Here is a 27008-nt window from a genome sequence, read left to right on the forward strand (position 1 = left end):
AAAAACATACATCATCACCACGGCAATGTCAACGTCTTTGGGAGAAGAACTGTAGCTTACTCACCAGCCACTGCTGCTATCACGCATTTCTTTTTGTTGGAGTCCGGGGTCCACGGTTGCTTGCAGTTGCAGTAAAAGGACCCTTCGGTGTTGACGCAATGGCCATTTCTGCACAGAGACTCGTCGTGGCATTCATTCACATCTGAGGGTGGGAAATACAGTGTTTCAAATTTCAAGGTGCCACCAGTAATGACTTTGATACGATACTACAGTAAATACCGAAGACATCTACCAATGCACTCGAGCAGGTTGCTGTCATAGTAAAAGCCCTGTTGACAGTAGCACTCATATCCTGGCTGCGTGTTCTGACAGCGACCGTTCTTGCAGATTTCATCAGCAAAAAGAGAACACTCGTCAATGTCTGTGAAGGAAATGTGTACAAGTCTTATAAGTGACAGTTAATCACAGGATTGATGTTACAGATGAATAGTGCAACAGCGATGACATTATATCTACCTTGGAAGGCAGGCCGGCTATACATAAGTCCTTCGTCATAATACAGACCCTGCCCGTGTGGACACAGGAAGTGGAATTCAGCTGGGTGGATAAGAAAACAAAAGTGTAATTAACACACTCATCAGATATTCCCAGACATGCATATTGGGTTGGTTACTAAATTAGATTTCCACTATTGTAGATAACCACAGTCAAAAAACAGTTGGGCCAAAAACTGGACCGACCCACGAATTTGGGTGAATTTGACCCAACTTTGTGTTGTTTTGTACAAAACAACTCACTGTACAAAAACAACACAAAATCTGGGTTGTTGTATACAAAAAAAAAGAAAAAAAAAAAGAAAAAAAGAAAGTTCAATTCAGAAATTAACTTGGGTCAATTTGACCCAACTTTGGGTTGTTTTGTACAAAACAACCCAAAAACTGTGTTGTTTTACACAAAACAATTCAGAAAGTTAGCAGGTCATCCAAATTTTGACCCAAATTGAGTTGTTCTTGGCCCAGTGTACGCTCTAAAATCAGAAAAATAAGCCATTTTGGGTCAAAAAGGGACTTACCCAACTTTTTGGGTTATTCAACTGACACAAAATATTTGATCAAATGATTAACACACACACAAAAAACATATAATTGGGTTTTGTGGGTCAAAAATAATCCAACTATGGGTCAAAAATGGACCGATCCGCTACTTGGGTCTATTTAAAAAATAAAAAATAAAAACCCAAAAAGATTTGTTTGCATTGTGGGGTATTAATTTAATTTGGGTTATTATATGGGTTATTCAATTAACCCAAAAAAATTGGTACCCATAAAACAATTGTTTGTGGGTTATTCATTTGACAAACCTTTTGAAATAAATAACACAAAAAGTTGGGTTGGTCCATTCTTGACCCAATTGTTTTTTTTTTTTTTTTGTAGTTTTCTATCGTACCAGGCAGCTTATGGAGAACATGTTTTGGTTGTACCTGAGTGAGAAACAGGACACGGGTAGATCTCACAGTGGTCTCCCCATCCGACCCCGATGGAGCAGCAGCACTCCTGCTTGGTGACGTTGGTGGCCAGGACGCTGTCACAGAACACGGTGTCATCAAGGTTCAGGTAGCATTCCTTCTTCTCATCTGCTACCATCTGAGGCGCTGAGAGGGGGCAAATATTATGAGAGGTCAGCATCTGACATGCAAACAAATGACTTTGGAAGCATAATGCTGAGTCATCCGTGAAAAAAAAAAAATCAATGGTGAGACAATGATGTCATAGCATTGCTGTAAATTGATTGCATGTTTTCCCGTCAACAGGCACTGTATTGATTTATTCCTAATTCAGCTTGGCAACAGCATCTGTTCACATTCACGCACACAATTACTGTGGGAAGTTCCATTTTTAGTCCTTAAAAAGAAGTAGAATTCTCTGTAATTGGTCTGAAGTGAGCTGATCCTGAGTCTGGAACTGGAGTGGGAGGAATCGAACGTTCCGGCGGGCTCAAAAGCTCCGGGATGAACACGGACATCAAGAAATGCAGGAAGAATGAGAGGAAGCTTACCCTCGCAGCTGTGTTTGTCCTCCGAGAGGACGTAGCCGTGATGGCAGGCGCACACGTACGAGCCCGGCCTATTTTCGCAAGAGCCGTACGGCTGGCAAAGACTCCAGTCCGATGCGCATTCGTCAATGTCTGAAAAAGAAAACAACACGTGATCTAACGTTGTGATTCCAATCTAAACACCAGCCGGAAGAATGTTTTGGTAGATTAAAGTAAGAAAACACTGGCTTATTGGTACATTTGCTCAGACATTTTAAAAATAGGCATTGACTCCGCTTGGAAAATCAAAATGAGAAATCACATTCATGTATGTAAACATAAAAGCCCACAAATACAATCCATTTTGAATCCAGATATTGCATTCCTTGTGATAAGTAATAAATAAATAAATAAACCAGGCAGCATGATGAGGCTGACCTTGGCAACGCCGGCCTCCCACCAGCGTGTAACCCTTCTGGCACTCGCAGGTGTACGAGCCCATACTGTTGATACAGCGTCCCCTTTGACAGTTTGATGGCCTCTCGCACTCATTGATATCTGGAGGGACAACGACAGGGTGTAAATCATGCCTCCAGAAACTGAGCTAAGCAAAGTAAATGATTAACTTTTATGTACGCCGTAAACTATTCCATGTCAGTGCGCCAAAAAAAAAAAAAAAAAAAAAAAAAGGAGGTGAATAATTCATGCCTTCGCAGTGGCTGCCTTCCTGCGTGCGCTGGTAGCCCGGGTAGCACTGACACTGGAAGGATCCCTCGGTATTGATGCAGCGGCCGTACGCGCACAGCCTGACATCCTCACACTCGTCGATGTCTGAAGATCAAAAGACGAACAGGGTATGAGTGTAAAGGTCATTTGTCATTCCGCTTCCACCTCAAGACGACCATTAAGCGATTATATACATTATGATTGACCAATATCATGAGATATTTAACAGTATGCATTGATATACTCTTTCTCGAGACATAATTAATTAATTCATTAAACCAAATTTACTCAATATTGCAAAAGTTTACATTCATATAATGCAACAGTCCTAAAAATGGCCCACCAACCTAAAACATGGCAAAGATGCTATTTTGCATGTTCAGATTTTGTGCGATTTGTGTTGGAAATTTTACCCACCAAAAATAAAGTGCGTTTTCCATATAACTCATTCACTACCATTGACAGAAAAAGACGTCAAATGATGCATTTTTGCTGGGCTGGCAGTAAATGTGTTAACAGTTACACAAAGGTCAATTCCTCCTCATCCTTCAAAAGACTCACCACTGCAGCCCTTGCTGTCAACAGATGGGAGGAAGCCCTCATTGCATAAGCAGCGGTAAGTTCCAGGCAGGTTTTCACATCTCCCATTTGGACAGATTCCAGGCTTCTGACACTCATTGATATCTGGTGAACACGCATCAAAACGGGCTGTTAATTAGAATTTTGTGTGTGTGTGTGTGTGTGTTACAAATACAGTGAAATTTTAGCTGACTGTGTGGATTTTCCACATTTGGCACTCACCATAACAGACGCCAGAGACGGCCTCGTGACCCGGCAAGCAAGGAACACACTCGTAGGAACCAGGTGTGTTCTCACATTGCTCATTTGGACAAGTGTCAGGACTCAAACACTCATTTATATCTAAAAGAAATCCAGATCAAAATAAAGTATATTGTCATGCATAATGAACGTTTTGTTTTCTTTCGTTCTTTACCTTCACAAACAGGATGACGGTGTGACCGGCTCTTAAAGCCGCTGTGACATTCACATTTATAAGATCCGGGCAAGTTAACGCACTGGCCTCCAGCGCCACAGATGTCCCGCTTGGAGCATTCGTTCACATCTGCCAACACAGTGAAGCAAATAAATGACCTGACCAAAAAAAAAAAAAAAAAAAAAAAAAAAAAAGACATGGTCATAACTCAGCTTGACTTACCGACACACTTTAGCCTCCCATGCTGCACCATGTGTTTGTAGCCTTGGCGACAGTGGCATTTGTAGCCACCGTCTGTGTTGATGCAAAAGCCTCTGCCCTGACCGCAAGGCTCAGACTCACATTCATTGTCATCTGGACAGGAAGGAGCAATGGCAGTGGATTACTTTTGACATACACTCTGACTGCAGCCATACAAAGAAGACATATTGAAAGTTCGGTCTATACCCAAACAAACAAGAGCAATTAGAGAGCACAGAACTCTACCAAGATTTAACATTTGCCATTTGCCAAATCAACGTGCAAATGGAAACAATGTAGAATCCCGATAGCCTAAAAGAGGCTAGTTTCACACGCGCATAAAATGTAGCAGTGAGCCTCTAAAAGTGGGGAAAAAAAAAAAAAAAAAGATCTGATGAGATTAAGCAGGATTTGATGCTGGCGTGGATTTCCTACAGTACATTTTAATCTGGTTTAATATACAGATTAATTTTGGTTTGACATTTTCTGACCTTGCATACACAGCACATTGAAATGACATTTACCTAAAAATATTAAATAAATTGTGTATGTTCCTTTAAAGAGGAAGTCAACACAAACTTTTTTTTTTTTTTTACAATAATATTTTCCAGGCAATGAGTTTGTATTTGTGGAATATGAATTAGGCAGCAAACTCCACCCATTTTTTTCCCCATCTCAGGAGGCGACCATTTTGCCACTTGCCGCCAACTGAAAATGACATCACAGTTGATCAAGGCTCAGCTGGTAACAAGTCGACCAATTACGGCTCAGCTTGTAAATGTCATGACCAAACAAAAAAAAAGAAAAAGTGAGAGTGAACCATGATTGGTCATTACTTGAGCATAGCAACTGTGATGTCATTTTCAGTGGACAACAAGTAACAAAATGGCCGCCCACTGAGATGTATAAAAATGGGTGGATTTTGCTGCTTAATTCATATTTTTCAAATGCAATATTAATTGTAAAGCTGACTTTAAATGAGTCGGGGTGCATAAAAGGTATCATAGTTTTTTTTTGTGATTTCGACTTTAAAATTGATGATAGCACCCTTGGAACATTATATGGGGCATCAGTAATTCATGTTTAGGATTTTGGCTTTGGAATCAGACGATCAAGGTTTTTTTTTTTTTGGACAATAAAAAATGAAACTAGTTGTAGGAGAGATGCTTAGCCGCATCACGACTACTCGAGGTGCTTTTGAGCAAGGCATCAACCCCATCACTCTGATGATGTGATGTAAAATGGTGGAAACATATAATATTTATATATATATTTTTTAAATCCCTAAAAGAATTTTATATAAATAAATAAAATAATTACAAAAACGATATGTATTTAAAACTGTAGAAAATCGAACTCACCTCGATGACAACAAAATCTCCTTGGAAAACATTACTTAACTTATATATAAATGTCTGCTGTAGAATGAATACTACTCTCATGGTGTAAATCAAAACTAAGCATCAAACTTCACATATTTTTAAAAATGCAGCTTTTGTATCAGATCTCAGTAGATTATGCAGTGTGTTCCTCATGAAATATTCAAAGCAGCACCCCTTCATTAACTAATGAGAAAATGCAGCTTGAAAAAAGTAACAGGACACAATCTGCTCGAAGCAAAAGGGACATGCATGCATGTTTCCTCAGACGGTAACCCAGAAAAAAAAAAAAAAAAAAAGGTCCAGGTGTGCACCTCCTTTAACCACCGTCGTCCCTTACCCTCACAGATGTTCCTCTGCGGGCTGAGACGGTAGCCAGGGTGACAGTGACAGATGTGGCCGTTCGGGCTGTTCTCACATTCTCCGTGACCACAAATGTTCCTGCTTAGCCTACATTCATCTGTCTCTGCTTCAGGGAGGGAACACACAACATACTAGTGGGCCAGCATCTGCGACTGCAGATCCGTGCATATACACTCACAGGGCACCTTATTAGCGAACACTTTTGCTAGTACTCTAGGAGGACAATTTGATTCCAGTGTAGATTTACGATGGTCTGCCACAATACATCCTGAAGGATATTTATTGAGCTGTCATGACTGCGGAGGCCATTTGAGCCAAAGAAATATGTCTGCTCTACTATTTTCATTCAGAACGTATCATAACTTTATCAGCATCCTGAATTATTAATAAACTAGGGATCGACTCGTGCTTTCTCATTCCTTAATGTCAAATTCTCAAACAACCTTATGAGTTTTCTGTCACCTGTAGGCTACCTCCAAATGTTACGTTCTTACCCAGAGTACTACGGCTAGTTTCTTAAATCATTAAAACCAAGCCTGTGTGGACCCAAATAAAGCGACAGGTGAGTGTATACACATCCAGTGTTAAAACCTTCTGTGGTTATCACTGGAAAGTAGACATGAACTGAATTCCCAAGCCTAGCTTACTAGCGTGTTAATATTGTCCATAAAGAAGCACAAGTACGACAAATAAAGCATAGAAAGCAGAAAAGAATGAAGAGGTCATTAGCAACATTCCATTAGCAGCCTTACCAAAAGCAGTTGCCACTTTGCAGAGTAAAAAAAACAAAACAAAAACACCTATTGACAAAGGGGTTTTTCTTACTTGTGTTAATACAAAACAAAATGGTGTCTGTTTATATAAAAGTACATATTATACTGTTGTGAAGTTTGTGAGTGAAAAGGTGCATCATAAACACAGTTGAGCCAACATATTTTAATACAAAAACACAGAATACCAACACTACCTCAAGACTTGTTTAGTGGAATTCATGAAGATTTAGCTTAAGTCCTAAAAACAACTCATACGCATGCTAACAATATTAAAGAAATGTATTAGTAGAGTTAGCTTCTCATTTGTAAGCTACTGGCCTAAAAGTCATCAAATTGTTTTATAATATCTTTATGATGGTGGACACTGAATGATGAATTTCAGGTTTGAAGGAAACTCACGTGAGACTTTAGTTTGGGTTTCAAATGGGTCATTCCCGGGGGTCATTCGGATGATTGTCGGAGGGGTTGGTTTGACAACTGCCGGCAAAACAGATAAAAAATGAATATGACACACACACACACAAAAAGACATTTATCTGTTTTATCTCCTACAAGCTGTGCAAGTTTATGCCAAAAACAGACTTCATTCAAGGTAAAAACGTCCTCTTTCTAAACCTCTTAATACTATACTTAAAAAACAAATATTACACCACACAAATGGAAAATATATATTTTTTAAGTGTGCGTACAGTATACATATAGAAATGTAAGCGTGGATGTATGCAGTTTACCAGGAACACGAGGACTGTGAGAGCTGGTTGTAGTCTGCTGCACAGCAGTTGTTGTCTCTGGATGAGATAAAAAAAAAAAATAAAAAAAAAAAGAAGTATTATAATTGGGTTTGTGCTTGAAACTGCCAGTGTGAGTAAGAAGAGACTTTATTTACCTTCCTTCTCAGGCTTGCGAGGATATGGCATCGGCGGGAAGGCCACAGTTTCTGTAAATTTTTGGAGAACATATCCTTTGCCAGCAGGGCAGATCTTACTGAAGGCCACTGAGTAGCAAGTACAAAGAACACTGTATTAAAAGTATGCTTATTAGTATGCAGCTGTATTGAGGGAGGTGTTTTAAATATACTCTATAAAACAGTTGGGTCAAAAAAGGGCCAACCCAACTTTTGGGGTAAATTGAATAATCGAAAAAGTTGGGTCAAATAAATAATACACAAAACAACCTATATAATTGGGTTGTTATGTGGATTCAGATTTAATTTCATTCAACTTCTTGGCTAAAATAACTCAAGATCTTGAGTCAGTTCAATTTTGACTCAATTCAGTTGGGTTATTCATGTAACCCAAAAAGTTGGGTCAAATGAATAGCCCACAAAATAACCCAAAATTTGGGTTGCGATGTGGCTTATTAATTTAATTTCACCAAACGTTTTTGGGTTAAATAACTCAAAGGGTTGAGTCAGTATATTTGTAGCCCAATTCAATTAGGTTATTCAATTAAACCAAAAAAGTTGGGTTTGAGTAGACCACAAAACAACCCAAAATATTGGGTTGCTTTATGTCTTATTCATTTGGCCCAATTTTTTGGGTTCTGTTACTCAAAAAGTTAAGACGGTCCATTCTTGACCCACTTTGGGTTATTTTTGACCCAACTGTTTTTAGAGTCTGCTTCATTTACCTATTGAGCTAAATAACGCTATGTTGCAAAGCAACAAACATATTCAACATATAAATAATTCAAGACATATAATTGGGTTGATTTGTGGATTATTACATTTAATTTGACTCAACTTTTTTGGATGAAATAACTCAAAAAGTTGAGTTTTGACCCAATTCAATCAGGTTATTCAATTAACCCAAAATGTTGGGCCAAATTAATAACAACATTGGGTTGTTTTGTGGATTATTCAATTGTCACAACTTTTTGGGTTCAGTAACTGAAAAAGTCAAGTCAAGTCAAGTCATCTTCGTCAATTCTTGACCCAATCTGGGTTATTTTTGTCGCAACTGTTTCTAGAGTGTTTGTTGATCTATTCAGCTAAAGGCCTATATGTTGCAAAGCAATAAACATATTCAATATTAATCGAAAACCCCTCTGAGTGCACAAACAAGTGAAAGACTGAGAATAAACTGTGACACCAGCTTTACAGTAAAGTATAATTCTAATAATAAAATGGCACTTTATAAGCCATGAGCCGTGTGTCGTCGCCTCACTGGTGTCCTCACCTGTGCCCACCTGCGGACATCGTTCACAGTTGCGCCCCCATGCTTTGCCCACCGTGCAGCAGCACATGTCCTTGGTGAGTTGGGTGGGCAGGGCATGCTCGCAACCCCGGACGTCGGACGCCATCCGGAAGCACTGAGCCAACTCCACTGGAGACGGAGAACCGAACAGCTTTACCGTGATGAGGACTGAAGGATGGATTTTGGAATGTTTTTACAACATATCAACTCACCAATGCATCGATTCCTCTCCAGGATAAAACCGGCCTTGCAGGAACATTTGAAGCTTCCCAGAGTGTTCAAACAATCTCCATTATGACAGATACCCTGCATGGAACACTCGTTGATATCTTCAAGAGTGGGAGTAAGAACATGGAAATGTTATTTAGATACGCAGTAGATCTGATCTCCATTTACAGACAGGAGAGCAGAGAGCATAGTTTGAGTAAGTTAGAACCTATTTTGGGGTCAATGTTCAATTTATTTAGATTTAAAAACCCAAAGAAATAGCTTGACAGGCTCCAACTGTTGTTGTCATAAAAAAATTCTTAATCCCAATAATAGGAGTTGTAATGATGAAACCGAATTGTTTGTACAAACAATAAAACACTGTCTAAACTTTAAAAAGACAGGAAAGGAAAGCACTATAAAAAATAATGGAAACCCCCCCCCCCCAAATAAAATAGAGATAATAATAATTCAGCAAGTTAGACAGAAATAAGAGCAACTACCTCTGAAGAAATGTTTATATCTCGACATATGAATTACGTCTTCTACATTATCGCATTCCGAGCTTTATTTATTTAGGGTTCTTGTTATGTATCTACATACCTTTAGAAGTAATATTATGAACTAGACTTTTGTCATTCAAAGTCTGTTATACAGTACCTGTATTTGATTTGTGGATCGTTGTTTTTAAAATAATAGTTTTGTGAATTTTTACTACACAATATTCACTGTGATATTTTTTGAGACACACAAATTAATTTTCAACATGAAACCTAATACTACTGTAAAACTAATAAAACTAAAATAAAGCTAAATAAAAGCTAATAAAAAAATCTAACAAACCCACTCTGAAAAAGAGTTAAAACTAACTAAAACAACAACACAAAAAAACAAAACAAAAAAATAAATAAAAACTAACTATAATGAAAATGTTTCAAAACTTCAGTTCCAGTCAACGCTATACCTTGACAGTGAGTGCTGTTGAATCTTTTATAGCCTTGCGGGCAGGTTGATCCGTAATCTTCTACAATTGTCTGCTTGACAGAAGCATCTGAGGACACAGCAAAGCACACATGCTTAAACATAGCAAGAATAAACCTTTAACTGACTCATTAACGCCTCTCACTTTAGTCTCTGCATAAAATGGAGCATAAAAGCATATTGCTTTGCACCAAGACGACAATTAAGTCAATTTCCCCAAAATAATCAAATTACCCCCAATAAAATGTTACAAGTTTGAGTTTAAATAGTAAAGAACATCTTTAAAAAACAAGCCTCGTTTTAGCACCAGCGTGTATTTTTGGCACCACGTTGTTACGACGTCTGAGAAATTGCAGTTGTCAAAGCCAGTGAAAGATTTCTGGCCACATTTTACAGCTAAACAAACTACTTTGTTTCTCCTTTGCTTCTCTAATGATAGCTTTTACGAGGCCTTCTGCTCAGTAAATCCAGTCTCACAATACAATGAACACATCTTGAAATGTGGCTTGAAAGTTTAACAATGCATTAGTCTCGTTTGTCGCGAGCTTCCAGCCCAGTTGAATTTTATGTAACAAAAAGCAGTAAAAAGATAAGTAGCAGTTTTAGACAGCTGTGGGTGGACGGAATTGGAATAAAAACCAAAACATGATCAAACATACATTGGGAATAAAAATAAAATGAATGGAACAAAGCATACAGGACTCGGGGCTGTAGTCTAAATTCTAACCAGACGTACAGTATCGGGTTTTGTCAAAGGCTGTATTGTGTGACTCAGTGCCGAGAGCTGGAATAATAGTTGAGTGGAAAGAATGCGCAGCCAACATTTTCTTGAAATTCAACCTTGGGCGATGTGATGACAGTCCTGCACTGGGCAGGCCCATAGGAACATGGAGATGTAGAACAGCCTTATTTTCCACATTCTCCTCCTCTGGCTCACTGTCTGCGGGTGTGTCATTCCTATAATTGAATCTGCTTTCACCTCCCTAACTTTCATGTACGCTGATATCAAATCCATATTTTAAAGTCGGAAGGTGCAACTTGCCGGGGATGACTGACGTTTTTTTTTGGGCTGAATAAACAATAATTTATTCCCAGGAACACACAAGATGCGGGTAAGGAAGTGGATTGAATACATACTTTTTTTGCATGCAAAGAGGATACTGCTAAGTAACAACTAGTGAGTAATTTCGTCAACAAAAACTAAACAAAAAAAAATTTCGGCAACACATATTTTCCACCGGACTAAAACTAGACTAGACTAGACTAGACTAGACTAAAACCTTCATTAATAAACAATAACTGGGACGAATATCCAAGTTCTTTCACGTAAATTTGTGAGTTTTTTTTTTTTTGCAAATCTGCCACTTTATAATGATGCAAATATGCAAGTTTTTAACTCAGAAATTTATGAGTTATTTTTTTCTCTGGACCCTGCCGTTGTAGTGCAGTAACAAAATTCATTTATACGGAATTATTTTGAGCTCACTGGACACATCCAGTAGAATTGTTTTTATTTAGCTACCTTATTTAACTGCAGTGCACGAGAAGTGCAAACTAGTCCCAAAAGAATAAACACATTGTTAAAGGCAGACTTTTTGATAGAGAGCTCATGAGAGCGTGGAGGTGCACCTAATGCTGTTGCCAGCGAGCGTATATTTTTGCTGTGCTGACTGAAAATGAGAAATATTATGGAAAATATGCTTTTTGTTGTTTGTATACAACTCTCCGGAGTGCCTGCCCACTCATCAAGTGTGAAAGTTAACAACCAAGTATATCTTAAGTTATTATTTTTGCATGTGAGCAAGCTGTCTTGCACTTGAGACATGTAATTATGCTAATTATGCTACTAAATGCTAATTGACCTTACCAAGGATCTATACCTGGTAATTTAAATACTTTATAGCGTAGTAGAACCATGTGACTTCTCCCAGCCAATGAATGTAATAAAAAAATAAAAAAAATAAAATAAAATGTTCATGACGTTCTGAAATGCTTACTTGGCAATTTTGGGCACTGGTAACACTTGTTTTGCCCCCACGAGTTGCCCACGCTGCCACAGCAGTCCTCCTGGTTGGTGAGAACAGGAAGCGGGGTGCTGTTGCACTAAAGAAATGAGGCAAATTATTAGAAGCGCCGCCATCCCTTGAGTCTCGTCTCCATCGGTGATGTCATGTGACTCAACTCACGGCTTGCTTGGGCGTGGTCTCCTGGAAGCAACGCCCCTTGGGCTTTTGTCGCGTGGGCGGAAGGCGCGGCCCCGTCTTCTGGGGAGGTTTGCCATCCGCTTGGTCCACAGGCTGAATGACCACAGACGTGTCTGGTGTGTGCTGAACACGCACGTTTATCTGCACTGAAAACAAAGGAAGGACATCAATTGAGGACAAATAATTACTGACATAATATTACACTTGATTGAGTACATTGATGTATGTATTTTTTAAAAATCATTATAGTAGATCATTGATACTGTCAACATAGATATTTACATATTACAGTACATATTTAAGCAAATTTTACACATTTCTTGATCGATTCAAACCATTCCAACTTTAAAGTGTTCAGCTCATTCCTTTTCCATTTTTTCCCTAAATTATAAAATAAAAGCCCGAAAGTAGGATTAAAAAAACAACAACTCTAATTTCCACATAACTTGCCTAATTCAAACTGTTCCAATTTTAAACTGTTCAGCTCATTCCTATTTAATTTCCCCCCTAAATTATAAAATAAAATCCCGAAAGTAAGATTTAAAAACAAAATGAAAAAAATTACTTCTAATTTCCACATCATTTGGCCAATTTAAACTGTTACAACTTTAAACTGTTCAGCTCTCTCCCATTTCATTTCCCAAGCCTCAATTACAAAATAAAAGCCCAAACATAGGATTTCAAAAGTGTTTAGCTGTGATTTCCACATACAGGGCCAATTAAACTGTTCATTCCATTACTATTTAATTTTTTTCCCATAATTATCAAATAAAACCCCAAAAGGAGGATTTAAAAAAAAACACACTCTAATTTCTACATCATTTAGCCAATTCAAACTGTTCCAATTTTAAATTGTTCAGCTCCTTCATATTTTATTTTCACCTAAATTACAAAATAAAAGCCTATTAGTAGGATTAAAAATAATAATAATAATAATAAAATGGTTCCAACTTTAAACTGTTCAGATCATTCCTATTTAATTTCCCCCCTAAATTACAAAATAAAAGCCCGAAAGTAGGATTGAAAAAAAAAAATTAAGAAAGAGAAAATTACCTTTAATTTCCAAATCATTTGGCCAATTTAAACTGTTAGAACTTTTTTCTGTTCAGCTCTTTTCTATCCCCCACCACCCCCAAACAAACAAAAGAAAACCCTCTAATTTCCACTCAGTTTGGTCAATTCAAGCTATTCCAACTTTAAACTATTCAGCTTCTTAATATTTTATTTTCCCCTAAATTATAAAAAAGCCAAAATTGTCAGATTAAAAAATAAATAAAAATTGACCTCTAATTTTCACATCTCTTGGCCATTTAAAATGGTTGTAACTTTAAACTGTTCAGCTCATTCCTATTCCATGTTTCCTCTAAATTACAAAACAATTAGCCAAAAGTAGGATTTATTTATTATTTGTAATATTTACCTCTAATTTCCACATCACTTGCCCAATTGAAACCATTCCAACTTTAAAACTACTCAGCAAACATGTGTGAATTTTCTGGTTGACAGTTGTTTTGTCATGTTTAATTTTTTTTTTTTTACTTTTATACCTACGTAAATTTCAGAGACTGTATTTTTACATTAGAACTAGAGATGAATCAGTACTTTTACCAGAGTTTTACTCGGGCATCTGAACTTCTACTTACTGAAAGTACAGAGTGTGAGTTCTTTTACCACATCTGCCAATGTTTCGCTCCTAATGTAGTACTGACATGAGCAAGCTGGTACCTTCAGAGGAATGATGACCCGGTTGTGCAAACGGTATGGAGAAAACCGAGTGCGACTGAGTCAGCTGTGTTCTTCCCAGGCTCGCTTGGTCCAGCAGCTTCTGGCCGTCGGGCTTTAGGGACATGGGATAGACGGGTTGCTTGTTGCCTCGCGCCGCCTGAACTCGCTGGGGGAGCCGCAGAGGAAACTGGCACAGTCGGCCCGTGAAGCCCGGCGGGCATAGGCAGTGTTTTCTGGAGCTGCACACTCCACCATTCAAGCACGTGAGGGGACACACAACTGTGGAAACACAAAGGGAGGAAAATCAAATGTAATTTTCAGTGTATATTGCACAAGGATTTAAAAAAAAAAAAAAAAAAAAAAAGGCAAGCTGACTCTTGGCAGAGTACAAGAAGATGATGTCATTAATGTGTTTAACAGCCTTAATGAGGGAAGCATATTCTAATCTGCAGAATGGATGAGAAAAAAAAAAAAAAAAAAAAAAGAGGTCCATGACTTAGCCAGCAATCACAGCAAATTTATAAACTCTCCATTTTGTATCTTTAGCCTGCTGTTTGGGGACTTGTCAGGAAAAGGTAGAAACATGGAAACGCTATTTGCAATTTCAGTTTCGCAGCTACTTGCCACTACACGTGTACTAACAAGTGTTTTCTTTTCACTAGTAACAAATTTTTATTCAAACAACAAAAAGAAAAAGAGGAAAGAATCCACATGGAAACAATTAGGGGTGCACTGCCAGCGAGTCTGGACTGTGGCGTAATTATGGGCCTGGATCACTTTAAACGCAGCAGGGACATCCTCAGAACGAAAAAGACAAAAGGCAACAAATCTGAAACAGTGAGACAGCTTGGTGGAAAGGTTTATTATGAGGAAACTGTACAAAAGTCAAAAAAATTATAGTGAAATGAATGAAAGAAAATAAAGTACGAGGTGTTTATTAACGCTAGGAAGATTTATAAAAATGCATTTATAAAGTAATAATTAATGGTATATATTGTTTAAAAAATTAAAATGTCAAGGTGAGCACCTGAAGTCAATGAGTCGCTGAATTCTTTTAAGTTAATTGCCTCTAATTAACATTTTGTTTCTCCTTTTCAGCAAGCAGAGAGCGTATGGAGGATAAGGGAGGGAGCAAAACAAAAGAGACACTGCAAAGATTGATTAATATACATTGTCAAAAAAAATAAAAAATTGTGCCAGTGGGTACCAGTTAGCCCCAAGGAGAACATGAATAGCACACATGGTCTGTTCTAAAAATAGCTCACCAGTTATGGGACACTGAGACTTACTAAGAAGAATTCAAATAAAGCTAATTAGACACTAAAAGAGAATACTGCAATGGTTCTGGTATGTAACCTAGCAAATATTTTCATATAAAAATGCCACTGCTCTGGATGTTTGACAAGCATTAACAGAAGGTGACAGTGCATAACCGCCATGCAGGCAGCGACATGCAGCACGAATGAACGAATGAGCCAGAGCATGACAAGAAGCAGGTGAGCAACACGCACACACTCGGGAGTCATTTTGACCAGACATCCTCTGACATAAGAGCTGCACAATCGGGCTGCGGCTACACTTTTCATCTGAGTTGGGAACTGGGAAAGACGCGGGGGAGGAAAATTACGATAACAGACGCAGACGCAAGCCAGAGAGCCTCATTTTTCCCCCCCCCAAATGTTACACAATGTCACACGATCCCACACAAAGCCACAGAGACTGGACTCAGGAAGACTGCAAAAAGACCAGAGCAGAGGGAGTTTCCTGAGGTAGCACAGTCAGGATCATGTCACGTTCAAGACAGTCAAAGAGAGATGGAGAAGGTATCCAGAAGTTCAGGGGAGTATTATTCAATTCTGTGGAAGGGGCTTCAAGTGAAAGGGACATTTGCATTCATCCATTTTCTACTGCTTAATCTGCCTACTTTAGCTAACTGGGGCAAGACGACGACGTGCCCTAACCCGAAAACCATATTAACGTTTTGTCACTTCTTAAACCAAGGATAAGAAGCTTTAAATACTATATATTATTACATTGTATTATTGTGTATACATACGTAGTGGTTTAAAACTGCCCAGCGTGCTACTGAGAGCTTATACATCGATATAAAAAGTCTACACACCCTTCCTCAAATGCCAGGTTTTTGTGGTACAAACATGACACCAAGATAAATCCTTTACATTTTTTTTCAACCATGCACAGCTCAACTGAAAAAAAAACCCTCCCAAACATGGGAAAATGTGCTATGGTAATGAGAGCCACTTTAAATGGTGGCAGGGCAGGTATGTGCTGACTCCCACTTAACATGAGTTTGAGTGTGATTGGTTAATTCTAAGCACAGCCATGAACTCAATTAAGAGGGTGTGGACACTTTTGCAACCACTTTTTTTTTCCTTTCTTTTTTTTTAGTTGTTTTCTATTTAATTATTATACTCTAAAAAATAAATTAAAAAAAACTCATTTTAATGATGGAAAAAAACATTTTTGAAATGATGTGTTTTAATCTCATAATTTTACAACACAATAATCTGGCATTTGAACAAGGGTGTGTTCACTTTTACATCCAATGTATTTTGGATATAATATTGAAAGGTATCCTTTGTTGCCTAGGAGCAACTCAATTTCCCATCATCTTCCATTCCACCAAAGCTGTTCAGTCCATTACTACAGTAGCAACCACTTGTGGTTTCAAAACGATAAATCATTAAAACCCAGTTTACTGTCAGCAGCTTGATTAAGCAAAAAAAGTTTCCAATTTGCACATCTTGTCTATATTACACTGCTAATTAGATTTTGTCTTACTGCTCTTTTAGACTGACACGTTTATGATTTAAAATCCTTTATGATTTACATGTCATCAAGTCATTCTTCACTTTACATATTAGTGATAAAAGGACCAGCGCTTTCTGGTGACTTTTTTTTTTAGTGAAATAAGTTTGCCTGCCAATGGAACGCAGGGTGTTAGCTACGTACACATGCCCTGCTAAGACCAAATTACCAAAATTGCACACATCTACAGAAGACTTTCCCTTCATCAGCACAGAATTTATGATCCTCCCATAGTCATTAACTCATCAGTTCACGTCTTTTCGTCTGGGAGACGGGCGTCCCGTGCATGCACCACGCCTTTGTCTTTAAGGATCCAACACATTCCTGAGATGGGGTGTTATTAAAAATCAAATACAGTACTCCTTTGAGCTATGCGATGGTGCGATTGTGTGAACTGGAGGAGGCGGAACAGGGGCTGACTGGATGGCGTGTTCGTGGGACGATACAGCAATTATTTCAGTTCCCAGACTACCTCGACAATGGAAAGATTACGAGATTGCAGTTGCAGCCCGCCCTTCTCCACCTTCATACATGCATGTCGTTGTTGTACATGTGGTTTCAGTTAAGCCATTAAAAGTTTTGTCATGCTCTGGCAGAGAGGAAATGTAGGATTTTCACTGGCCTGACAAAAAAGGTTTTAGGACATATATATGGGAAACATTCTCAGAATGCTCCACAGCATGGTTATGCTAAAGTGTGGTGGAGAGATAAAGTGTCATAGGAAAAATGACGTATAGAACATGTGGTAGAGTAAGTAAGAAGATACGCTTGAAAGAAAAATAATGTGATATCTACAGCTTGTGATGACCTGTCTCTTCTATTTAAAAAAGCGCATTCACATTCCACAGGCATAAAACAGAAACCATGTACGTCCATGGAAATGAACATAAGAGAATGCAAATAGACGGGAGAAAGGAAGGGATGACGGAAGGAAAGACAGAGGCAAAGAATGGGGGAAAATAAATGGAAGAAAGGGTGAGCGGAAAATGAAGGAAGCGTTGAAGACTGTAAAAAAATGAAATATGAGAAAGAACAGATATAAAGGAAGATGGGAAAGGCAGAAAAATAAGAATAATGTTAAGAGTAAGTGGGGAATGGACGAAGAAGAGAGAAAAGAGGGAAGAGAAGGGAAGTAGAGAGAGAGAGAGAGAGAGAGAGAGAGAGAGAGAGAGAGAGAGAGAGAGAGAGAGAGAGAGAGAGAGAGAGAGAGAGAGAGAGAGAGAGAGAGAGAGAGAGAGAGAGAGAGAGAGGAAGGTAACAAATGCAGGAAGAAAAGCAAGGTATAACGTCAAGAAGAAAAAGAACAAAAGGAGCTAAGAAACAAATGGAGGAAGGAAAGAAAGGTAGAAAGAAAAAATAGAGGAAAAAAAGAAAGCAAGGTTTGCCCTAAGAGTGCCCTGTGACGCGACCACCCACTCGATGGTGTCTGTCGATGACGCATTATCATAACGCAAGCCCCCCCACCTTCCCCTACAGCGTCGTTCCAGCCACAGCCGCACCCTTCCCGCACAAAAACAACAAATTTCACACCACAAAAACAGAGTAAAAAATAAATAAAAAATGCACATATAGCAGACTACAGCAAACACAGAACCCCACACAATGACCTGATGTGTCCCCTCGACACCAACCACAAACAAGCATTAGCCACGCCCCCAATCAAAGGATTCCGACTGTAAAATAATATTGACGCCAGTTGAGTCACTTTCTCTGTGATTCACGGGCCTGTCTGAACCAACCAACCCACACGTAGATTAAATATAGACACGGTTTCTCTTTCTGGGCGACATTGCACACTTTGCACACACAAACAAACACGTGCACATTTTGTCCGTGCATGTTTCCACTGGTGTCGTTTTCCTATTGTTGGCCTGTAACTCTGACGCACTGCGCACATGCTGACTAAAACACACGGCGACATTTTTGGTAAAGCATGACACAGTAAATCAAAAGACTGACGAAAGATGATGCAAATTTTAGTCAGAGATGATGTGTTCCTCAATGGAATTAAAAAAATATTAAAAAAAAAAAAAAAAAGTCTTTATTTTCATTTTTTGTTTTCAAGTTTGACCTATAAATTTTACCATGCACAATTGAAAGCTAAAAAAAAAATCATACGACGTTCGCAAGCTGAGCCCTTGCCACTTGTTTTTATCCACCTCATGGGGCGGTCGTTTTGTCACTTGCTGTCAACTGAAAATGACATCACAGTTGCTGAGGTAACAAACCAATCATGGCACAGTTTCAGACAACAGGTGACCGTGATTGGTCGTTATCTGAGCCCTGTGAGCAACTGTGAGGTCATTTTCAGTTGACAGCAAGTGACAAAATGGCCACCTTCTGAGATGGATAAAAACGGCTGATTTAGCTGCTTAATTAATATTCCACAAACGCAATTTATACCGTGTTTAACTAGTTTGGGTCACAGCGTAAAAAATTTAATTCTAACTTTGAACCTGTAAACTGCAAAAAAAACAAAAAACGTACTAATCACTTACACTGCTAATCCAGAATGCTAATCCAATGCTAAAATACAATGACCATCCATGAATTTTACAAATGTACTGTTCTACCAAAACAAACCTGGAAAAAGTACTAAATCACTACTATTTTTACTATCTTTATTATTGTCAAATGATTTACTTGCATTCCTGAACACAAAAATTTGTTTTAGTGGTTGAATGTTATGACAGCACGGAAGGCTAGAGGTTACAGACGAACCCAGGAAAAACATGACCCTAATACCAGTTGTCTAAATTGTTATGGTCAAAGTGTGACAGTAGAAAACAGCTGTCTATTTTTGTACACACTGGGGCTGTCCCTTCGGAGGAAATAGTTTGGCACATAACCCCTGGATGAATGAACGGAACAGATATAGCACTAATGAGCTTTAAAAGTGCTCAATGGCAAATTGACCGTTTCTCTCTGTTTGGGGTCATAATGCTATGCTAAGATAGCTGTCTTTATTGGAAAGCAAGGCAACTGCTCGTATCCATCCTCTCGTAAAGCTCGAAGCATCTGTCCAAAAGGCGTCAAACTGTCATTTTTGCATGGGACAAAGCTGTCATCATCTTATCCCTCTCCACTTTTTCGCTGGTTTACAGCCACTTGCTGTTGCTCTCTGTGCTGTTGCTCTCTGTCTCTGAATCGCTTTGCTGGCACTGGCGTATACACTTTCCACACACACTTACACAAATGACATTTTTGCATGTATGTGTTTAAAACAACCACACGCTTTAAGCTCATTAGTTTAATGCTAACATACAGTGGTTAATGCCTTAGAAAGGCTAATGAATAGTATCTATGTGACGGTGTTGGTATAAGGATTTAAGGAACAGATATTTGAACACAAATGGTGATGTAATACATGTAGACCAACTGTATAGCAAAATCCACAGGCACATATTCTTTATCTTCTGAAAAAAAAAAAAAACGACTAATGTGACTGCAGATTGTTAAATCACTTATGCCCCTTTGCCGTTGTATACGCTCAGCTCTAGAGGCAGGAAAACAATCAACCCATCTCTTGCAGTAGGTCAGACTGGTATGGCTGAGCCAGACATTGGCAGTAAATGACAAAATCACTACTTTTTAAACACACTAAATTGTATACGCATCCTTGCTCACACCACAGGACTCTCTGGGCTTCATCAACTATCAGAAACTTTGGGTGACCTCAACCTATATTATCCAAACACTCACCTTTCTCCGGAGCAGGGTTTTAGTAGTTTTGGATTTCTCATTTTAGTTAGGTTTTATTTTGTGGACTATCATTCCATCCATCCAGCCATCCATCCATCTTCTTGCCCGCTTACTCCTCACAAGGGTCGCGGGGGTTGCTGGAGTCTTTGTAATGATTTGTTTATTTTACTCCGAACATTTGGAATCATATTCTGCATCAGTACTTTCTCAATGTATCAAAATAAAAATAAAAATAATTTTAAAAAAGGGAGAAAAAAAAAAAGAAAACCTCACATGAAAAGTATAATTTTTTCATAAGCTAACACTTTCTGATTTACACTTTACTCACTGCACGCGCTACGTCAACATGCCTTAACATAACAGTTGAGCCAACACTAGCTAGCTAGGTTAATTATACAACATGCTACATAACATTTTTTTAATTCTTATTTTCAGTATGAGCCGTTCGTAAAAGAGGTGCACTAAATTGTGTACAGAGAAGTATTTTTCAGTGTGCCAATTTATCTAAATGAGTATTGAATATAACTGACAGAAAAAAAAAATCATGTACACCTTACTTTACATTCACTTCACAACATTAGCAACGCTACGGCAACATGTTTTTTTCACATAACAGTTGAGCCAACGCTAGCTAGCTAGCTAGCTTAAACAACATGCTACAAGCTACATAACGATTTTTTTTTTGTTCTTATTTCCAGGATGAGCTCTAATAAAAGAGGTACACTAATTAACTTCTTAAAATGAGTGTTGAATATAACTGAGAGTCACCTCTGACTTACGAACTTAGGGACAGAAGTTCATTCATTTCACCTCGTCTTGAATTAGTATTTTACCAGAGCGTCTTTTTGTAACTTCATTTCCACTAGAACAGAGTGTGAGTACTTCTGCCACCTGTTGACTGGAAATGCGAATAATTTTCTGCACAGATGTTATTCAAGAAGATAACAATCTGTAATGGTGAGTATGTCAGCTTCAAGGTTTGTGAATGCAGCACAGTCTAAGGCCATGGCGGCAGCTCTGGCAGAAGAAGCCGTATTATTCTGTTTACCCTGGCTAATCGCTACAGCTACAGGGTCCCGCGCGATGGCGGCAGTCCCGGGCGCTCGCATTCCTCCAAGCGGCTTTAAATAACTGCTCCCATTCTCCCCCCCCGGCAGGGCAAATGGGAGGAGAGTGTTAAAGATGGTAAAGGAGGCTGTTTGTTTGAGCTGCAGGTCGGTAAACAGTATTTGAACACCAGGCAGACTCGGGGCGCACACGCTCGTGCAAACATGCACACTGTTCCCTTGTGACATTCCCAGAAACAACCCTAATTGCTGCTTTGTTTTCCAAACATTATTTTACTGCAATGCTTCAGAGCTCATGCAACAGACTGGATCTTTTTCAGCTTCTTTTTGCAGAAAGTGATGACAAAGAGGAATTTGATTTGAAATGACTCGCAGGGGTGGCCTCCACGTACAGTATACAAGTGCACGTTTTGATTCAGTCAATATTCAGTAATGTCATGTGGACAACTGGATAGACATCAAACTTTAGTCACTGAAGGTGGTACATTCTCCTGACTATGGTGCATGCGCTTAATTCCCACTAGCTTGTCTATCTTCATATGTGCCCTGAGATTGATGGACATCCATGCCAGGGGGTAGTCTTTTGCTCCAAGTCATCTGGGAAGCAGCATAGAAAATGGATGGATGGACGACAAACTTTTCAAAGACCTATGAGAGGATATTCAACTTAAACTCTTTTAAACACTTTTGTCTGATGTTGTAATGTGTTGAAAAAAAATTACTGGCAATTTTAAACGTGCTAACTTATTTGTCATTTTTTGTGCTTCGTTTTATGTTTGGTATAGCTAAAATTTGAGGCGCGCAAGCTTCACATACGCCGCCAGTAAAGAGAAAGAGCAATTATGGTACTGTAATGCCTTCTCATGTGGGCAAGGAAAGCTAGAACACTTGCGAGGAGCTGCTGTAGGCCACAAGTCCCGCCTAAACGCTCACAATGAATTAACACCGGCCCAACCAACTCCTGACATCACTCACTAGGCCACGTCAACAAACGCATCTAACACAAGAATATTACAGTTAAGTACATACATTACAAATTGGCTCTTTAAAAATCTGCCTTTTTTTTTTTCCTCTCTCTAATTTTTTTTTAAACATACGTGTGTGGTGTGGCCTCAAGGTGAAATAAATAAACCAACCCACTCTAAATAGGCAGGGAGCAAAGCTGACTATTTAATGTCTCCATTTTCAAACTCTCGTGCACCTCTGACCTGTGGGTGGGTGGGGGGTGGAAGCAAAACAAACCGCAGGCTACTACTGTCATTCACTCGAAATAGAGAACCACATGGGAACTCCCAGAATAGCCATTTCTACTAATGATGATAAGGCCCACTTTAAGCAAGACTGACACATAACAGGTCATCATCCACACAACTATACAATGAGGCTAATGGATGGGATGACTGAGCTAATCAAAACATTTGGACAAACTCATGGTAGAAAAGTTGCAGGCTATAGATTTGATCGACTATGGTGAAAATGGTCTTAAATGCAATCTCAAGATTCACATGTAGCCCAAATAACTGATTGCGAGGTGCTTCCCTCGACCTTTTTCTCTCTAACATCAAGCTGAAGAAAGAGCAGATGTAGTCACAGGCCAGCAAAGTTAAGCCAATGAATGTTGGCTACTTGTCAGCCAAACACAAAATACTGTTGTTGACATTATATACCTCCTCTTCCTTTGAATAATGACCTACAAAAATGCATTTGACAGGTAGACTAAAAACAAGATGGGGTCCTTCTTTTAGTCCTGACATAATCAATAGTGATGCCAGTGTCTTCCCTCCTGCAGTGTGATGACAACACACGAGCTTTTGATGTGGAGGCCAAGACAAGAAAAGACACGATGCTGGCCAAAGCACTGTTGGAATACTGTGCGTATTTTGGGAAGCCAACAATGGAAAACAGACAACACCACGTATTAATATTACACATCTTTTTGATACTGCTTGTCCAAATTCATTGTCCATTGGCCGCTCTCTGGCCACCCCAGAGAACCAACCCCAAACATGATATTATTATTTGCAAATAATTGCAAATAATAATATACCACCATACATCAAGACAGATCATCTATTGTATCTAAACAAGTTTTGATAGCATTGTTACGGAAGCGCGGAGCTGCCAATGTGGAGTAAACATTTTTAACTGGCAATTGCGTTTGCATGTTCAAACATATTAGCAAATACATTTGAAGCAAAAATGCTTCAACGTACATTTATGTTCTTTTAGGCTAAATGCTAAAAACTTAGCGTTTTTTTCCCATAAGACTATGGGGTATTGTCTTGGCATTGTAGAGAAAAATGCCAAAAGAAAATCAGGCATTGCAGACATAATAATAAATCATTGAAATTTTAATAAACAGTATTTACTTAGTTAATTTTCAAACATATTGGTATAATGTAGGCCATATGCTTAAAAAAAAAAGAAAAAAAAAGCGCAACTCAATACACTTTGGCATTATGGGAAAATAAGCCCCACGGAAACCATGCCCTGCAGACATTTTAATAAATCATAAAAATTATGAATAAACAATGTTTACATACTTTATTTATGAACACATTGGTATAATGTTGGCCAAATGCTAAAAAAAGCAAGTCAATACACCTTAGCATTATAGGAAAACATGCTAAGTTTTTAGCGTTTAGCCTGCAAGTACGTACAAGCATAATTTGCATAATAATAAAACATATTTGAGAGTCCGTTCGAACGTACTTGCAAGTACATTTGAACTGCCAGCGTTTTGTTTTCGTTACATTTCAAATGTATTTTCCAACCAAAAATGTTGGCACATTGGCAGTACAACGGTTCCATAATTGAGCTACACATGGTATATATCAAACAATCTTTCATAACCGTGAAATCTCTGATCTGTGTCGTGAGAATTAATCAAGACTACTACTTTTTAACACCTTAGAAGACAATCAAAATGGCCAAGGTGTCTTTTTTTTTTTTTTTTAGCATCCCATCCAGTCATGCGATAAAATGCAAATGCATATATATGCAGAACATTGCCCAACACACTCATAATACAAGCAGAAACAAATCTGAGTAAAAAGCAACATTTTGCTGCGCTTAATGTGCTATAGCATACTAATAGCATTATTTATTGATTTATTTATTTATATCGTTTCCTGAATGAATCAGGGCGTCCTTGCCCATGCTGCACGTGTACCATATTTGTACACAAGCACCCACTCAAACAGGTTCGGTCAGGCTGAGCTCACATCACAAATATGGAAAAGTCTTCATATATTGTTGCCTCTTTAGCTACAGCCGATTTAACACAGGGGAGAGAAATTTCCACTCGTCCACTCTCGCACACATTCCAGGACTCGCACAGAACAACACACATCTCGTGTGGCGAACGAAGCCAAATGTTCCTCAGTCTGCCGCAAGAGCCGTACAACTCAGTCCCATTTTTTCCAAGCCATTTTTTTTTTTTTTGGACGATAAATTCAGGATGCAGGTGCTTTGCAGAGGAGCTTCCACCTTTCCAGAACAAATGTGCACGAATCATGAGTCATTCTAGGAACTCGAAATGTAACGCTTGAATTTTTTGACACAGAAGCTCCAAAATGTGACACAAATAATTAGGAGGAGAGGAGCCGAAGAAGGGATGCATGAATCTGCAGTGATGTCATGTCACATGATGCTGAAACTGTAAGACTTGCAGGTTAACAGGCTACTAAATCAAAACCTTCTCTGGAGAAAGAAGAAAGGAATTGTTGGGCTGATTGTAAAAATTGGAATGAACACTCGCTATCCACATCTGTGCATATATTGTATATATTGTAAATGCGCAAGTCAAAAACAAACCACCAACATGAGCCCTGCAAATGGTGTCAGGAAGTTAAAAATGTTTACATTCCTCAAGTACTAATACAGTGGACCCTCTGAAGTTTGCCAGTTATAGGTATAAAAAGTCTACAGACCCCTGTTCAAATGTCAGGTGTTTGTGATTTAAAAAGAAAAACTAAGACCAAGACAAATTATTTCAAAACATTTTTCACCATTAATGTGGTCTCCAATACAATTCATTTGGAGGGGAAGTAAAAACAAAACAAGCAAATCAAGGTGGCTGCAAAGGTGTGCACACCCCCTTATAACTCAGATTTGGCTGTGTTCAGACACATTTGCCCAAATATGTTTGGGAGGTTTTGTTATGGTCCAATGAAACCAAGGTTGAATTTTTTGCACATAATTCCAAAAGGTATGTATGAATGTAAAAACATTCAGGGGCCTATTCACTAAAGGTTTGCGTCGCCTTTGCACAGCGCTAACCGGCAAAAATGGAGCAATCCGGGAGCGCCTAATTCACTAAACACGCGCAGTTGGGGAAGTCCGTCATTAAGTGCACTGCCGACCAGATTGTGCCACGGTGCGCCGGTGTTATTTTGCATATGTAAATGAGGTAATTTGCATTCATTTGACGCAAAATATGCCCACCTCAATGCAAATGAGACACATTGATATGCAGCGTCTAATTCACTAACGCCAGCGCAAATAGCCACACAGAGTTTGCGTGACTCAAATAACGTTTTTGGAACGCATGTATTAACCTGCCGCAACCTCGATCACGGGATCATGACAGCAGTGCATGGCACGGTGCACGTCGCTCTCTGGCTGTTCACGCAGAGAGGAGACAGAGAGAGAGGGAAGGGGACATTTCTCAATGTTGGTTTAGGACACATAACGTAACCCGGGCTGATTGGCAATGGCGGGGCGGCATTTTACGATCATTTTTACGTGGCAGATGCATACTGTACACGAAACGATCACACCAATAATTTGTACTTTATGAATGAATGACATCGTTGCCATCCTCTCTGCTCTGTACAGCTTAATGACGCTATAAATGCTTACTCTCAGTCCAACCTCGCTTTCTGATAATGTCATCTTTCTCGCAACTGTTACTATAACAACCATGTTCTGGGGGCAAATCCGTTGCCATGTGTGGTAAATCAGGTGCAAATTTGCTCCAAGCTGTCAGTTTTGCGCCGGTATATGATTAGAGCAATATCCTTAGTGAATAGGTGGGTAACTGGGTGCAGACTGCGGGTGTAGTTGTGGTGCATTATTTCGCGCTATTACTGGACGCAGAGCATTCTTAGTGAATAAACCCCTTAGACTTCGACTATAAAACATAAACAAAATGTCAGCAAAAGCCTGCTAGAACAGCTACTGTAAACTTGATTTGGTGTTAATGAGTGGCAGTATAAAATGGTGAGTTTGTGATTCGTTAATTCTGAACACAGCCATATCTCCTTATGAGGGTGTGTACACTTTTGCAACCACATATATTAGGATGTTTTTTGTTTTTTAATTCATTAAAGTTGAATAGGTTTTAAGTAACATTTAGGGGAGGAATTTTTGGGGGGAAATTATTCATCTTGGTCTAATTTTTATATCATAAGAACCTGATATTTGCATAGGGGTGTGTAGACTTTTTATAGCCACTGTATGTACTTAGTTTAGTATACAGTAGTTAACTTATGTCATGATGACGGTGAAGAATGTCAAACTGTGACCTAATTCATTACCTAACCCTTCAATAAACAGTTTTATGATGGCGGCAGAGTGACCCAGCAACAG

At 38.8% G+C, this 27008-nt stretch overlaps 1 protein-coding gene across 3 annotated transcripts in view; it reads right to left on the minus strand.

Annotated features, from left to right (window-relative positions):
• Window positions 1–27008, minus strand: part of ltbp3 (latent transforming growth factor beta binding protein 3) — a 37809-nt gene that overhangs the window by 5640 nt on the left and 5161 nt on the right. For 2 of the 3 annotated variants that reach the window (XM_077505266.1, XM_077505264.1), the window contains exons 2-22: window positions 13819–14097; window positions 12076–12239; window positions 11887–11992; window positions 9873–9959; window positions 8914–9030; window positions 8684–8830; window positions 7393–7500; window positions 7238–7294; window positions 6906–6983; window positions 5711–5839; window positions 3974–4105; window positions 3752–3880; window positions 3559–3678; window positions 3319–3441; window positions 2740–2862; window positions 2470–2589; window positions 2056–2184; window positions 1481–1651; window positions 517–597; window positions 293–421; window positions 65–202 (exon numbers count right to left, since the gene is read on the minus strand). In XM_077505266.1, the coding sequence (XP_077361392.1) occupies window positions 65–202; window positions 293–421; window positions 517–597; window positions 1481–1651; window positions 2056–2184; window positions 2470–2589; window positions 2740–2862; window positions 3319–3441; window positions 3559–3678; window positions 3752–3880; window positions 3974–4105; window positions 5711–5839; window positions 6906–6983; window positions 7238–7294; window positions 7393–7500; window positions 8684–8830; window positions 8914–9030; window positions 9873–9959; window positions 11887–11992; window positions 12076–12239; window positions 13819–14097 (2667 nt within the window). The remainder of the gene's footprint in view (window positions 1–64; window positions 203–292; window positions 422–516; window positions 598–1480; window positions 1652–2055; window positions 2185–2469; window positions 2590–2739; window positions 2863–3318; window positions 3442–3558; window positions 3679–3751; window positions 3881–3973; window positions 4106–5710; window positions 5840–6905; window positions 6984–7237; window positions 7295–7392; window positions 7501–8683; window positions 8831–8913; window positions 9031–9872; window positions 9960–11886; window positions 11993–12075; window positions 12240–13818; window positions 14098–27008) is intronic. The other variant, XM_077505265.1, reaches the window with a different exon arrangement.

This window comes from Festucalex cinctus, chromosome 18, assembly GCF_051991245.1.
Source record: "Festucalex cinctus isolate MCC-2025b chromosome 18, RoL_Fcin_1.0, whole genome shotgun sequence".
Lineage (NCBI taxonomy): Eukaryota > Metazoa > Chordata > Actinopteri > Syngnathiformes > Syngnathidae > Festucalex > Festucalex cinctus.